Source organism: Asparagus officinalis, chromosome 4 (genome assembly GCF_001876935.1).
Source record: "Asparagus officinalis chromosome 4, Aspof.V1, whole genome shotgun sequence".
Lineage (NCBI taxonomy): Eukaryota > Viridiplantae > Streptophyta > Magnoliopsida > Asparagales > Asparagaceae > Asparagus > Asparagus officinalis.
Window position 1 is genome coordinate 12,075,044 of NC_033797.1, and position 12,947 is coordinate 12,087,990.

Here is a 12,947-nt window from a genome sequence, read left to right on the forward strand (position 1 = left end):
TTGGTTCTTTTTTTGGGTGGTAAAAGTGAGGAAAGATGCCAAAAATGTCAGTTTTTTGGCAGCTTTCCCCAAAATCACCCTTTAAAAAGGTGATTTTGGGGGAAAGCTGCCAAAAAGCTGACATTTTTGGCAGCTTTCTCCTCTTTTACCACCCAAAAAAACCTATCCAAACAGCCCCTTAATCGCGAGCCACCTGTTGGTCGTTAAAATCTTTACATTGTTCGTTTATAAATTCAAACTAACTCTGCAAATTTATATATTATCAAAGAATAAAGCGGTAAACTAATTTAAAAAAAAAGGAATACAGCCATAAACTAGCAAATAGTCAGATGTAAAGAGTAAATTTACAAATAAGGCCAATGTTTGGAGTATATACGAAAAGAACCGCAAGAATGTAGGCCAGTCTCAAACAATCCACGAAATGCCAAACTCAACCCAATATTTTCCCGCGTCCTGCCCTTAGTATTTGCCACCAATTCAACTTCTCCAAGGCCCAGGTGATATACGCCATCACAGCTTATTTAAATTAGTTAAATTTTGTTGTAAACGATCACTCTCTGTACTAATTGATGGATAAATTTTCTCAAAAATAATTGCTGAGCCAAAACTATCTCCCATTTTATCTCTTTTCGTTGCAATTTGCTCACAAAGGGTACAAATTTAATCGACATGGCGAGGCTTCTATTCGCTAGACGCATTCTTTCTCCTATTTCCACATACCCATCAACAATTTCCAAACACTGTAGCTCATTTTCAGACCCATTGAAGCCCGTTGAAAGAGAAAATGAGCGATGCACACCAACTGTTTGTAGAAATTCCACAAGCAATCCTCATAGAATTAATCTGCCAACATTGATTCCAAGCAGTAGCAATTACTTACAAGGTTTTAGCATTGAGCTTGTCGATCCCGATATTTGGCCCCAAACATTGGAAGAGCCAAAGTCTTTCAATGCAAATGAAGTGTTCGATGAAATGCCCACTAGCAATTTAGAAGCGCAGGATTTTTCTGATTTTGATGAGATTGAAGATATGAGGTTACGGAAAAAGCTATTCTACAAATTGGACAGAGATTCTAAAGAATTCGAGGAGTACACCATAAATTTCCACCGGAAGAAAACACTAAAGAAGAATCGCGAAAAGACCACAAAGGATGAGGTAAAGAAAGAGTGCAAAGAAATCAACAAACCAAAGAAGGATAAAGCTTCACACCCATTAGAGAACTTAAAACCCGACAAGGAAAAGAGAGTGAGAACAATGACATTTAATCAACTAACGGGTCCTTATCATTTGCCTTTTTGCCTCGATATCTTCATAACAAAAGGGTCAGTGAGGGCTTCTATAATTCATCGAGTGACTAGTAAAGTCGTTGCTGTGGCACATTCTATTTCGAAGGATTTGAAGTTTGATTTGGGGTCGAGAAAAGATGCTAAGGCTTGTGCTACTGTTGGAGGAATTTTGGCTCAGCGAGCGATAGAGGATGATATTCATAATGTGGTGTATACACCAAGGAAAGGAGATAAGATTGAGGGGAAGCTTGAGATTGTGCTCCAGGCTATTATTGATAGCGGGATTGATGTGAAGGTGAAGCTCAAGCAGAAGAGAAACTTGAAGGTATAGACCTTTGATTTACTTATTGTTATTGCACATTTATTTGATGCTATTACAGTCTGATATTGATTAAGGTCTATCTGCACTTCTATCTTTCTACACTGTGGCATTTGTACATGGCCTTCAAATTTGTTTCGTTCCTCCAATTATTCGGCAGCTAACATGTATTTATTTGTTTACGTAGTTGTCTGTGTTTTGGGGGGTTCAGTTAGAGAACTTGTTACCTTAGTATGGTTGACTCTTGGAATTACTAGATTTGGTGGTGTAAATTTGGGTATGAAGATTCAGAAGCCTAATATAAATATTAGGAAAGAATTTAGGTACTAGTATGACAAAAGAAAAAAAACAACTTGAAAGGTTGTTTGGCAACTAGGAAGTAAGGGGATGTTTGTTTCACACAAAAACTGCAGAAAGAGCCCCCAAAAAACTTACACAAGAAAATTTTGGCATTTTCTTTCACAATCATATGTTTAGTTTGCAAAAAATAAAAAGGAAAGTGAAGGAAAGTCCGGGCGCCACTTCGGATTTTTCTCTCGAAAATTTTCCACTCTTTTGAGCCCGATTACAGGTGAAAACACCCATTTTTCTCTCTCCGTACGAAAACAGCCAATTCTAGGGGTCAACCTCCTTTTTTTTCTCGCCGCCATCTCGTTCTGGTCACCCCTCTCTCCCTTTCATTCTTCTTCCTCCTTCCCCTTCCCTCCCGCCTTGCAAAGCCGAGGAGTGGAGGAGAAATTGGAGAAGAAGGAAGAGGCCCAGGAGTCTAATTTGGGTCTAAAGGAAGAAGAAGAACATGGTTTGGGGGCTAATGGGGTTTCTTTGAAGGGGGAGGCTTCTTCTTCGTTCAAGGATCCGAGATGGGTGAAGGGGAATTGGGATCTGAAGCAGTTTGAGAAGAATGGGAGCACTGATTGGGATGTTGTCATTGCTGCTGGTTTGATTTCTTTAATCAACATTGTTTTTTTTTTTCAATTTCTCGGTTTTATTGTGTGATGAAGATGCTAATACATTTGGGTTTTCCCCAGGCTGAAGATTGCATATTGCAAATCATTTAGATGTCATAGGTTAGAGAACAATTATGAAGCAATTGTAGTTTATTGTAGCGTTAGTAAGGATTCATGTATCCATGTTCGTTTATGTTTTGCCTTAAGTTTCTATTTTGACTTGGGTTCCGTCGTACTGAGCTCATATTACAGTTGGATATGTATACGATTTGTGACAAGTCAATTGCCAAATCAATGTTACTCAGCTAGTTACATGTAACTGTTGAAATCTAATGTTTGTGCTATGAATTATGGTGTATAGTTAGAAAAGTATACCTTGATCTTATGGCTGTCACATTGTTATAGAAGATTTAGCAAGTAACTTGGGTTGAAGATATTACCTTTTATCCTTTTCAGATATTTTGCGAAATATCGGAGCTGATGCGATCATCATTGCAAGTTTTGCGCAAAATAGTTTCAAAATAGTTGCAACAGTACTCTCAAATAAATTTTCACCATTCAGATATGCTTAAATCTGCATTCAGTGTATACCGTGCAAGAAGTCATGCAGAAAATCTATGATGCCCCAGTTAGAAACATAAGGAGCGTGCACGTTGTAATGTATACAAACACGCCTCTTAAAAGTGCCACATTAGTATCAAACTTGTGATGAAATTATGTTTCTAGCGTGCAACAAGGCTAGATGAAATTATGTTTCTAGCGTGCCATATTAATCATGCAGATTTTATTTTGTGCAGGTCAAGTCATAGAGAGGCTGTTGATATCAATATTAGGTCCCCATTCAATGTTGAAAATGGCTCAAAAAATGTGACTGGTATATAAGAATGCAAGTTTCAATATTAAAAGCATACTCTATAAGGAGTTGTCACCAAGCCGAGGAGCTTGTTTGAAATCCTTGTTACAACAAGAACAGGGTTCTTTGCGGATTCATCAACAAAAAGTTGATATTGAACACCAAGTGAAGATGCACTAGAAGATAGAGCTTAATGGTAGACCACAATTTGTATGTTCTAAGTTGTAATGATTTTGTTTTATACGGAATTAAAAAGAGAAGGCTCATGATGGAAGAAATCAAACTGGTAGGTGGAAAGTACTGGAAAGAATCATCTCAAGCAGCAGTTTTGTGAACATTAATAGGCAAGTGTTAACCTGAAAGAGGATAACAACAAAATCATCATAGTAACCAATAATTAAGTACATTAATAGGCAAGTGTTAACCTGAAAGAGGATAACAACAAAATCATCATAGTAACCAATAATTAAGTCATAAAGCAAGACAATCAATACCTCAAGCTCTTAAACATTGTCGAAATGAGCATCCATTCATCTTTGTCCAACATTTCCTTGTCAATTACTATTTCTTATCATTCCATTTGACAGTTCTTTCTAATATGGAATATATGAAGGTTAATGTTTATGTTTGATTTTCCTTTTTTTAGTATATACGAAAGTCAAGTCTTCCAACTCTTATTAAGAAATTCATTTTCTTTTCAGAGGCTAGAAAAAGAAAATGGCTGCAAGACACTCCTGAAGCATCAAGTAACGATGAGCATGTAGTCTTTGATTCATCAATAATACCCTGGTGGGCATGGATCAAAAGATATCATCTTCCTAAAGCTGAACTACTCAATGGGTTGGCTTCTGCATCTCATCTTTTATTGATTCTTATTGCATATGATGTGTAAAAATAAGAAATGTGAGAAGAGGGGGAAAAAGACTATTATTTCATTTAATGGTTAATTGCACTGGTTGAATCAATACTATGATGATGGTCTCTTTTGTTTTAGTTTTGATCGCAGCCTGGTCTCAGCCTTGGTTTGGTTTGCGATTTGGATGGCTTTTGTATTGGTCTCGGTTGTGTTGGATATTTGTGCTTGATAATTGTGTTGGATATTCAATGTTTGGTTTCAGTTGTGTTGGTTATGATCTTGGTTTCAACCAATGTTTGATAATATATGTGTGCTTGGCCTTTGGTTTCAGTTGTGTGCAAACTGAACTAAATTTCCAGCAATATTCAGTTGTGTACTTACCAGCCAATATTTTGTGTGCCACAATTTTTGTTGTTAATATTTTGTCTTATATGGGCGGTAATCACACCATGGTGACCACAATCAAGTTTTTTTGATTTTTTAGTTTGAACCAAACACTAGAAAATGAGGGAATCTATTTACACATCAATTGTTTTCTTCTTTTTTCAAGTTGAACCAAACTAAGAAAAATAGTGGAAAGTACTTTCAGCCTATATTTTTTGGCAAAACACAAGGAAACACAAAAAAATGAAGGAAAATCGTTTTTGGAAAATGAAGGAAACGAACCAAACAGGCCCTAAATGGATAGTGAACCCAAAATTGGAAAGTGGCTCTACTTTCAATGTTTCCCGTTTGGCATTTGAAACGTGAATGAAAAGTGATTGGAATGTGAAGAGTATCACATCAACATTTTAGCCTCTTCCACTTTCTCTAAAAATTAGAGAAAATATACTTTTTAGGTTGGATGGAAAGTGAAGTGAGAGGAGAGAGAAAATATATTTTCAGATTTTTCACGTAACACTTTAGTTTTACTTGTCCACTTTCTACTATTATATTATTTCCCGTAATAACACAACATAATAAGAAGAAAGTAAGTGAAACATCATTTGTCATATTCTCTCTTTTTACTTTCATTTATTCAAATATGATTTTTTTTGCAAAATAGAAAGTAATATTAAAGTACTTTCTTGAGAAATTTCGTTTTCTTTTTTTTACTTTTTATTTACTTTCTTTTCAAACATGGAGGAGATAGATTAGAGGGAGAGAGAGAGAGGTAGAAATTTAATATTAGTTAAAAGTCATTGTTATGGACAGTGTTTTTTTATCTTCGCTCTTTCTCTCTCCCTCTCTATCTCCCCCCCCCCCAAGCCCCCTCTTTTCTTACTATAACGATGCGACCTTTGAAGCAACCAGCTATTGTAAATTTCTTATTTCTACTTTTCTCTTTTCCCAAAAAAAAAATAAAGAAAACAAAACAAAACTCTCTTATCCCAAAAAATTAATTAGTTTCTTTTGCATGCTGATAGTAGATTATCTCTATTCTTATTAGTTCATTCTGATCCAAAATTATTTCTTATTACATACAATAACATTTTGATAGAATTCAACAAAATATATTACTCTTAATGAATTCATTGAAAAATATTTATTAAAAATTTGAATTCATATAGAAATGTTGATAATTTTTTGGGATTTACCAAAAAAATTATTTAGAAAAAGGCCTTCGCCTACAAAAAAGTGTTTTTTTTACGTGGAGGTTGAGGAAGTATCATATAGCATATAATATCTTTTTTCGGACAAATTTTCAAAAACTACATATTTCCACATTTAATCCCAAAAAAGACTCATTTCCATAATATTTTCAAAAACCGACCTGGTTTCAGCGCGAAGCCTTGGCGCTGAAACCAGGTCGATTTTTGTGAAAAAACTTCTGAAACTTCACGGGAGTTTCGAAAGTTTTTTTACAAAAACCAACCTAGTTTCAGCCTGACAAAGCTGAAACCAGATCGATTTTTGAAAATATTATGAAAATAAGTATTTTTGGGGATTAAATGTCCATATGAGTAGGGGTGGAAATGAACCAAACAATTAACAAATAATTCGATAATTGTTCGAATAACTATTCAGACATATTCGATTCGGTAGTTCACTTACCACTAAACGAATATTTTTTAGTATTCGAGTTACTAATGAATAGAATTTAACCAGATGTATATTCGATTCGTTTGTCTATTAAATATTCGTTTAAAATTTGATCACAACTTATTATTTGTATTATTGCACATATGATGTCATATTTTTAATCCACTTACCATTTCTACTTAAGTTTTATATAGTGATTTTAAGACTTAAATAATCTTAAATTTGTTTTCTAATTAAAATTTTGATTTAAATATATATACATCATATTTTATAAACGAATAATTTTTATTTATCAATTTTAATACTATTTGAAAATCAAATTCTTTGACGGAATAAATATACTTTGATATTCGATAAGTATTCGTGAATATTCATAAATATTTATCAAATACCAAGTATTCGAATTCGAAAACCTAGATATATGACTATTAGAGTCCACATTCGAATTCGATAATTTGAAACAAATACAAATATGAACACCTTAGTAATCAATTCCATTGGAACATTTACCACCCCTGCATATGAGACGGTTTTAAAAATTTGTCCATTTTTTTCACCCCTGTTGGGTAAAAGCTCAAACCCTCGCTCCTGCTTCAATCACTCTCGCGATCATGTCCTCTTCCTCCCGCTTCCTCGCTCGTTTCTTCTCTTCATCGTCAACCTCAACCCAAACCCTAACCCTAACTCCTCCTCCTCAATTCAACCTCAGCACCATCACCGACCTCGCCAACCTCCGCCAATGGCCGAAACTCCGCTCTCACCTCCACTCTCTCCTCTCCAACCCCCAAACCCTACCCCTCTCAGTCCCCTCCTTCTTCCACTCTCTCTCCTCCTCCTTCCTCCCTCGCTCCTCTCAATCTATCGTCGCCGACATCCTCATCCTCTCCCTCCTCTCCGCCTCCGACACCGCCGCCGCCGTCGACGCCTTCTTTCGCTCCGGCCATTACAGGTACAAGCTCTCAACTTTCTCTCTAAACCCTTTACTAAGTTCCCTCATCAAAACCCATCACCTCAACCTCGCCCAGTCCGTATTCAATCAAATGCTCACCTCCAGAAAAATCGCTCCCAATTCCATAACTTTCAACACCATGATCAATGGACTCTGCAAGAGTGGAAAGCTTACTAAAGCTGAGGACATGATTAAGGATATGAAGGCTTGGGGGGTTTCGCCAAATGTTGTTACTTATAATACATTGATTGATGGGTATTGTAAGAGAGGGAAGATGTATAGGGCTGATGGGTTAGTTAAGGAGATGGTGGGGTTTGGGATTTTGCCTAATTCGGTTACTTTTAATGTTTTGATTGATGGGTATTGTAAAGATGGGAATTTGAAGGGTGGGTTGAAGTTTTTTGAGGAGATGAAGAGGCAAGGGGTTGAACCGAGTGTGGTCACGCTCTTATCTACCTGTCATTGTGAACAAGTGTTACATGGAGATGTGACATGTCTCACAGGGTCATATGTTGAAGATCCAAAAGGGCACGTCATGGATATATTCGAAAAGCTGACATGGTGAGGCCTCATCTCACCTTCCCCCACATTTGAGTGAGAAAGAGGACAGAAAAGATGCAAGTAACAATAGATAGAATGTCAAAACGAGGAAACAAGCCTTCAAAAGTATCAAGTTGACTTTCACAAAATAAATGCCGATAGTAACATATATAGCTATGTTTGACGATATTTGCAAGGTTTTAAATGTCGGATGTCGGGTTCATGTCAGATGGCTGAAATCCATGTCGGATAGCGGAAATCGGGGATATATCGGGGGACATTGACTAAATATCGGATTGCCATATCGGGTAGTGCGCATATGTATAATATCATGTCTTAAATGTAGTCTAAGCATTCATAAATTCAATATAAACATACTTTATAAATTCTATAGACTAAACATATAAAAAAGTAAATAATATATGGATTTTGGTTCATAAATTCTTTCTATCGGGTTCATAAGAAACCCTTAAACATGAGAACGGGTCAAGCGAGTTTGAGTATTTATCACTAAACCCAAACCCGATAACAAAAAACAGATCTTAAAAAAAATACAATATCGGTCGATTTTTCAAAGCTAAAAAATAGGTCGATATGCCTGATATGACCTTGATATTTCCGATTTGGCCCTGAAAACCGATATACGAGTTGAAAACGTCCATGTCGTGTCGGTCAAGCCCTCAAACCGATATGTCGGCCGACATGTCGGACATGTCGGGCGACATTTAAAACCTTGGTGAGAAGAGGAAGATGGATGAGGCCAATGGGCTACTAAATGAAATGTTGGAGAAAGGATTGGTTCCGAATAATGTTACTTATGACATAATTAAAGACGGGATGGTGGAGAAAGGATTTGTTCCTGATATAGATGGGCATCTTTCTAATAGTGCATCTTAGCATTGTATATGACGAAAAGATTGATGGTGTTCCCGTAAATGGAGTTATTTTGACTGAGGTGTTACTAAAATTGGGTTGATGGTAACTTCTATAAGAACTTTTGACAGTGTTTGCTAGCAGAAAGTGGATGCCAAACTGTTAGTTTCAATGGTAAATTGGACACGTGGCATCAATAAGATGAAAGAAGCAAAACAAACTTCTGGAAAATGTAAGATGCATGAAGCAAATGAGTCAGCAACTGAGAAGTTAAGCATCGCAAAAGTTCATTTCAATGAAGAAGTTTTTCCTTAGGAGGAGCAAGTATTATTTGGTTTCAATGTGACCAGTTGAAATTAGAGCTTGCAGTGACAGAGAACAGCATTCGCCACAGGCAAAACAAACAAAGAAATATAGAAGTTTTCAGCAGCAAACCTCAAAAGTAAGGAAGTACACTTCAGATGTGAGAGTATTTGTAAATAAAATAGAAAAAATCAAATATCGGGATGCTAGGAATGTTGATGTAATGTAAGCACTCATGTTTCAGAAAGTGAATTCCATCTTGAAGGGTGTTCTTTTTATATAATTTTGCTTTTGCTTCTGCAGGAAGTAATCTGGATTTAAATACAATGATGGTTGAGACTTGCAGAATGCAACAAAAGTGTGTCATACCATTGGGGAATGCCTCCAATTTACAGGTTCCATATATTTCACTCTTATGTCGAATATTCAAGTTTAGACTTGCCCTATTTTTACTGCATGCATTATCTACTTGTTTAACTAGACCCCACAGGTTGCTAATTGATTTTTTATTGAAATGCAAATATGCAATCACATTTAGCCAACATTTCAATTGGATAATTTATTTAAAAGTGGAAACTAAATACTTCGACCTGTTCTCTGACAGCTAAACTCTCACCTTTCCATGGCTTAATAGATATATGATTGTATATGCTTTAGAGAAAAAAGATCGTTACCAAGACAACAATCATGTTACAATAATGTGATATGCCGATCTAACCTATATGTTTTACTTTCCAACAAGATATTTGTCATTTCAGTCTCACAAAATGTAATAGCAATGACCCATTGAGAGTTTATTATGTAGATGCAATCTCTAGTTTTCTCACTAGAGTCATGGTAACCTGATCTTCATTTTGCTTTATGATACAAGGCCTCAACAGAAAGAATTAATAGTTGAGTTCAAGATATACATGTGTAAATCTATTTTAACATTAGAACGATAATAGAAAAAGTGATGAAATTAAATATAAAGTTTTGGATCAAGATGGTGGCCCCATTAAGGCCCATGTTCTCCCAAATTGCCCCCCCCCCCCCCCCCTGCATATTAGAAGCATTGTGCTCAGAATTGATCAGTGATGACTGGTAACAGTAAGGAGGAAAGTTTTAAATCTTAGATACGACATTGTTTGACAGTTTGAAATGATGGAGAGATGCTCAGTCTGCATTGGCGTAAATACTTCATCAAAGACATGCTTTGATTCCTTGTAGGAGACAAGTAAACTTCCTGACTTCAGCGTTGAAAAAGGTCGGTGTCTTAGATGAAATGTCTGGTGATTGTTTGTGATGGCTAGTAATGATGGGTAAGTGTTCAGTTTCCATGAATGTATATACTTGAGACTTCTTTTGAAATATTTGTTTGATTCTTTTGAAGAGATGGGTGTTGCTTAGTTGCATTCTGGTTCTAAATGTGAGATTGATTTGTATCAAAGTTGTGCATAGGGGCTGGATTTTTTTTGTTGCATATTTGTTTAAAAAACTATTCTGCATTTCCTTTCCCATAAATAAGACTCTTCTTTGAAGTGATTTGTTTCCACGCAATTGTTGTGCCTTCTTCAATTCTCCATTTACAGGATGATCACATTCTCGTGTTCTTTGCATTGGACATAGCTAAGAATTCATAATGTCATAAACTAAGGGTATGCAGGAAAAATGAAGAGAATCATCACACTTTTTTCTCGGACCTGAAAAATTAGGTTCTCAGGTATAAAAGAAGTTTGATATCAACTGCTCTCTCATGCTCAAAAAGAGACAAATTGAAATGCGCAGCACATTAGCTTATTTAAACGTGGGCTTGCTGCTATTTTATTTCTATTCCAGCTTTGCTGTTAAGGAGTTTATCTGTAATCTGGAGTCCTTCACTGTTATATGCCACAAGCTGTCCATTTATTTGATGAAGGGTGTGAAAGCTGAAGTCAATTTGGGTAGACGAGGTTGGACGTGACTTTATTTATGCACTGTAATGGCCTATTTTCTGTTTAGGGGCTATTTGGTTCGCTTAAAATGCCTGTGGAAACACTTTCTTGCGTCTGACACCCTTTCCATGTCGGTTTTTTTGTTTCCGTCCATTTCTTTGCGCTGCTTTGATTCGCTCGGGTGGAAAAGGGAAAACTCTGTTGAAATCGCCGCCAGCTCGGATTTTTTTCCCCCTCCGATTTTCTTCCTCAACTGAGAGAAATCGACGAAAACCTGGCCACCTCGGATTTTTTCTCCCTCGTTGATTTCTTTGGCTACCTCCCTGCTCCCCTCCCGCCAGAAATCTCCCGCGGCCTCTGATCTCGTGGATTCAGAACCCCGTTCCTCTGATCTCGTGGATTCAGAACCCTAACTCACTTCTGCCGTCTAATTGAGGTAACGATCTTATGGAAACCCTCTTTTGATTTCTAGGTTTAGGGATTCTGAGTTTTCAACCACAAAATAACTGGGGAGATCTATGGTCACCGTCTCATTTCCCCCTCTCTCTCCTCTCGCTTCGCGCTTCTCTCTCAACAGAAGTAAAATCCTAGTTCCTCTGCAAACCAAAATCGCTCACAAAACTTGAGATTTTGGTTAAATAATCGAAGAATCTGAACTATTTTATGTTGTTGAAAACGGATTGAGGAAGAAATTTCAGATTTGGGGCTATGGATTTCATGAATTTGATGCTAAGACGATCGTGTTCTAAGGTCTTGTTCTGATAGTTCAGAATCTTACTTCTGGGGCTTTTGTTCGCTTGTTTTCCCCAAAAATCTCCTATCCCGAAGCCTTGACCTTTTGTTCTTTGATTCCTATGAAAAGTTTTCATTGTGCTTTTAAAATGGTGGGCTGCTTTGTTTATGTATGGATTTTAATTAGTTTGCTTTACATGGTCATTTAATTTTCCATGCTTTCACATTTAGTAATTCATGATGTATTACTCACTATGTGTAAATTGATTTGTACAATTCAAGCAATGTACGGTAAAGTGAAAAAGTAGCATGTAAAGTAATTTCCAAATAACTAAATATGATTAAACTGATTATGCTTCTATTCTCTATGTTGTTTCTATTCTTTATCTGATTGTGGAGAGTTTTGTCGATGAACTTCTGTTAATGTTCATAAGCTTTTAGTTCACTGATTGTATTTCTATTCTGTTAATGTTCATGCATGTTGCTCCTGTTACATTCAAACTGGGCATTATAGTGATCTCCCTTCATGGTTTTTTATGTCAAATTTGACAGAATCAAGGTTATTTCATATATTATCTTCTGGGATGTTTGTGTTCAGGCGCTTGGTTGTTCTATTTGTGTTCAGGTTTGTTCTGTTTTGTCCCTACTATTTGTGGATTGTTTTGTGCACATGTGACCTTATTTTGTGCACATATGAGCTCCCGTGGCTGTTTTTTCTTACTATGCTGATTCGAGCTTGTTTAGCTCTATGTTGTTGGGTTTGTGGTTGCTATTTGTGCTCGTCGTCGAGCTCCCGTGGCTGTTTTTTTCTTTTCACTATGCTGATTCGAGCTTGATTAGCTCTATGTTGTTGGGTTTGTGGTTGCTATTTGTGACATGTTAGTTTTAATTTGTACCATGTTAGTTTTAATTTATGTTATATTAGTTCTAATTTGTACCATGTTAGTTCTAACTTTTAGGTAGTGTTATTTTTAATATAAGTGTTAGTTCTAGTGGTATGTTAGTTCTAGTTGAGCCCTGTTAGTTTTAGTGGCTCTCGTGTTAGTTCTAGTTGATGTCGTGTTAGTTCTAACTTTCAGGTAGTGTTATTTTATAAGCATTAGTTCTAGTGGTATGTTAGTTCTACTTCTAGTGGCTCTCGTGTTAGTTCTAGCTGATGTCGTGTTAGTTATAACTTGCAGCTAGTGTTATTTCTAATATAAACGTTAGTTCTAGTGGTATGTTAGTTCTGGTTGAGCCATTGTTAGTTCTAACTTTCAACTAGTGTTATTTCTAATATAATCGTTAGTTCTAGTGGTCTGTTAGATCTAGTTGAGCTCTTGTTAGTTTTAGTCGCTCTCGTGTTAGTTCTAGC

The 12,947-nt window shown here is 36.3% G+C and overlaps 2 protein-coding genes across 3 annotated transcripts; both read left to right on the plus strand.

Annotated features, from left to right (window-relative positions):
- LOC109836630 lies at positions 359-4,535 on the plus strand. 2 transcript variants are annotated; one of them, XM_020404601.1, is made up of 3 exons: positions 359-497; positions 652-1,611; positions 4,107-4,535. In XM_020404601.1, exons 2-3 carry the CDS (start codon positions 670-672, stop codon positions 4,167-4,169), a joined length of 1,005 nt encoding a protein of 334 aa, XP_020260190.1. In that variant the 5' UTR covers positions 359-497; positions 652-669; the 3' UTR covers positions 4,170-4,535. The 2 variants fall into 2 exon arrangements, with proteins under 2 accessions (XP_020260190.1, XP_020260189.1); XM_020404600.1 differs by having other exon boundaries at positions 359-1,611.
- Positions 6,855-9,227, plus strand: LOC109838193 (pentatricopeptide repeat-containing protein At1g09820-like). The gene is made up of 2 exons (XM_020406654.1): positions 6,855-7,671; positions 8,502-9,227. The coding sequence occupies exons 1-2, from the start codon at positions 6,895-6,897 to the stop codon at positions 8,667-8,669; spliced, it is 945 nt and encodes a 314-aa protein (XP_020262243.1). The 5' UTR covers positions 6,855-6,894; the 3' UTR covers positions 8,670-9,227.

Coding starts and splice junctions, on each gene's coding strand:
- LOC109836630 (XM_020404600.1), top strand. CDS start 670: ATGGCGAGGCTTCTATTCGCTAGACGCATTCTTTCTCCTATTTCCACA. Junction 1,612..4,106: donor AGCAGAAGAGAAACTTGAAG/GTATAGACCTTT, acceptor TTTTCTTTTCAG/AGGCTAGAAAAAGAAAATGG.
- LOC109838193 (XM_020406654.1), top strand. CDS start 6,895: ATGTCCTCTTCCTCCCGCTTCCTCGCTCGTTTCTTCTCTTCATCGTCA. Junction 7,672..8,501: donor AAGGGGTTGAACCGAGTGTG/GTCACGCTCTTA, acceptor GGCGACATTTAA/AACCTTGGTGAGAAGAGGAA.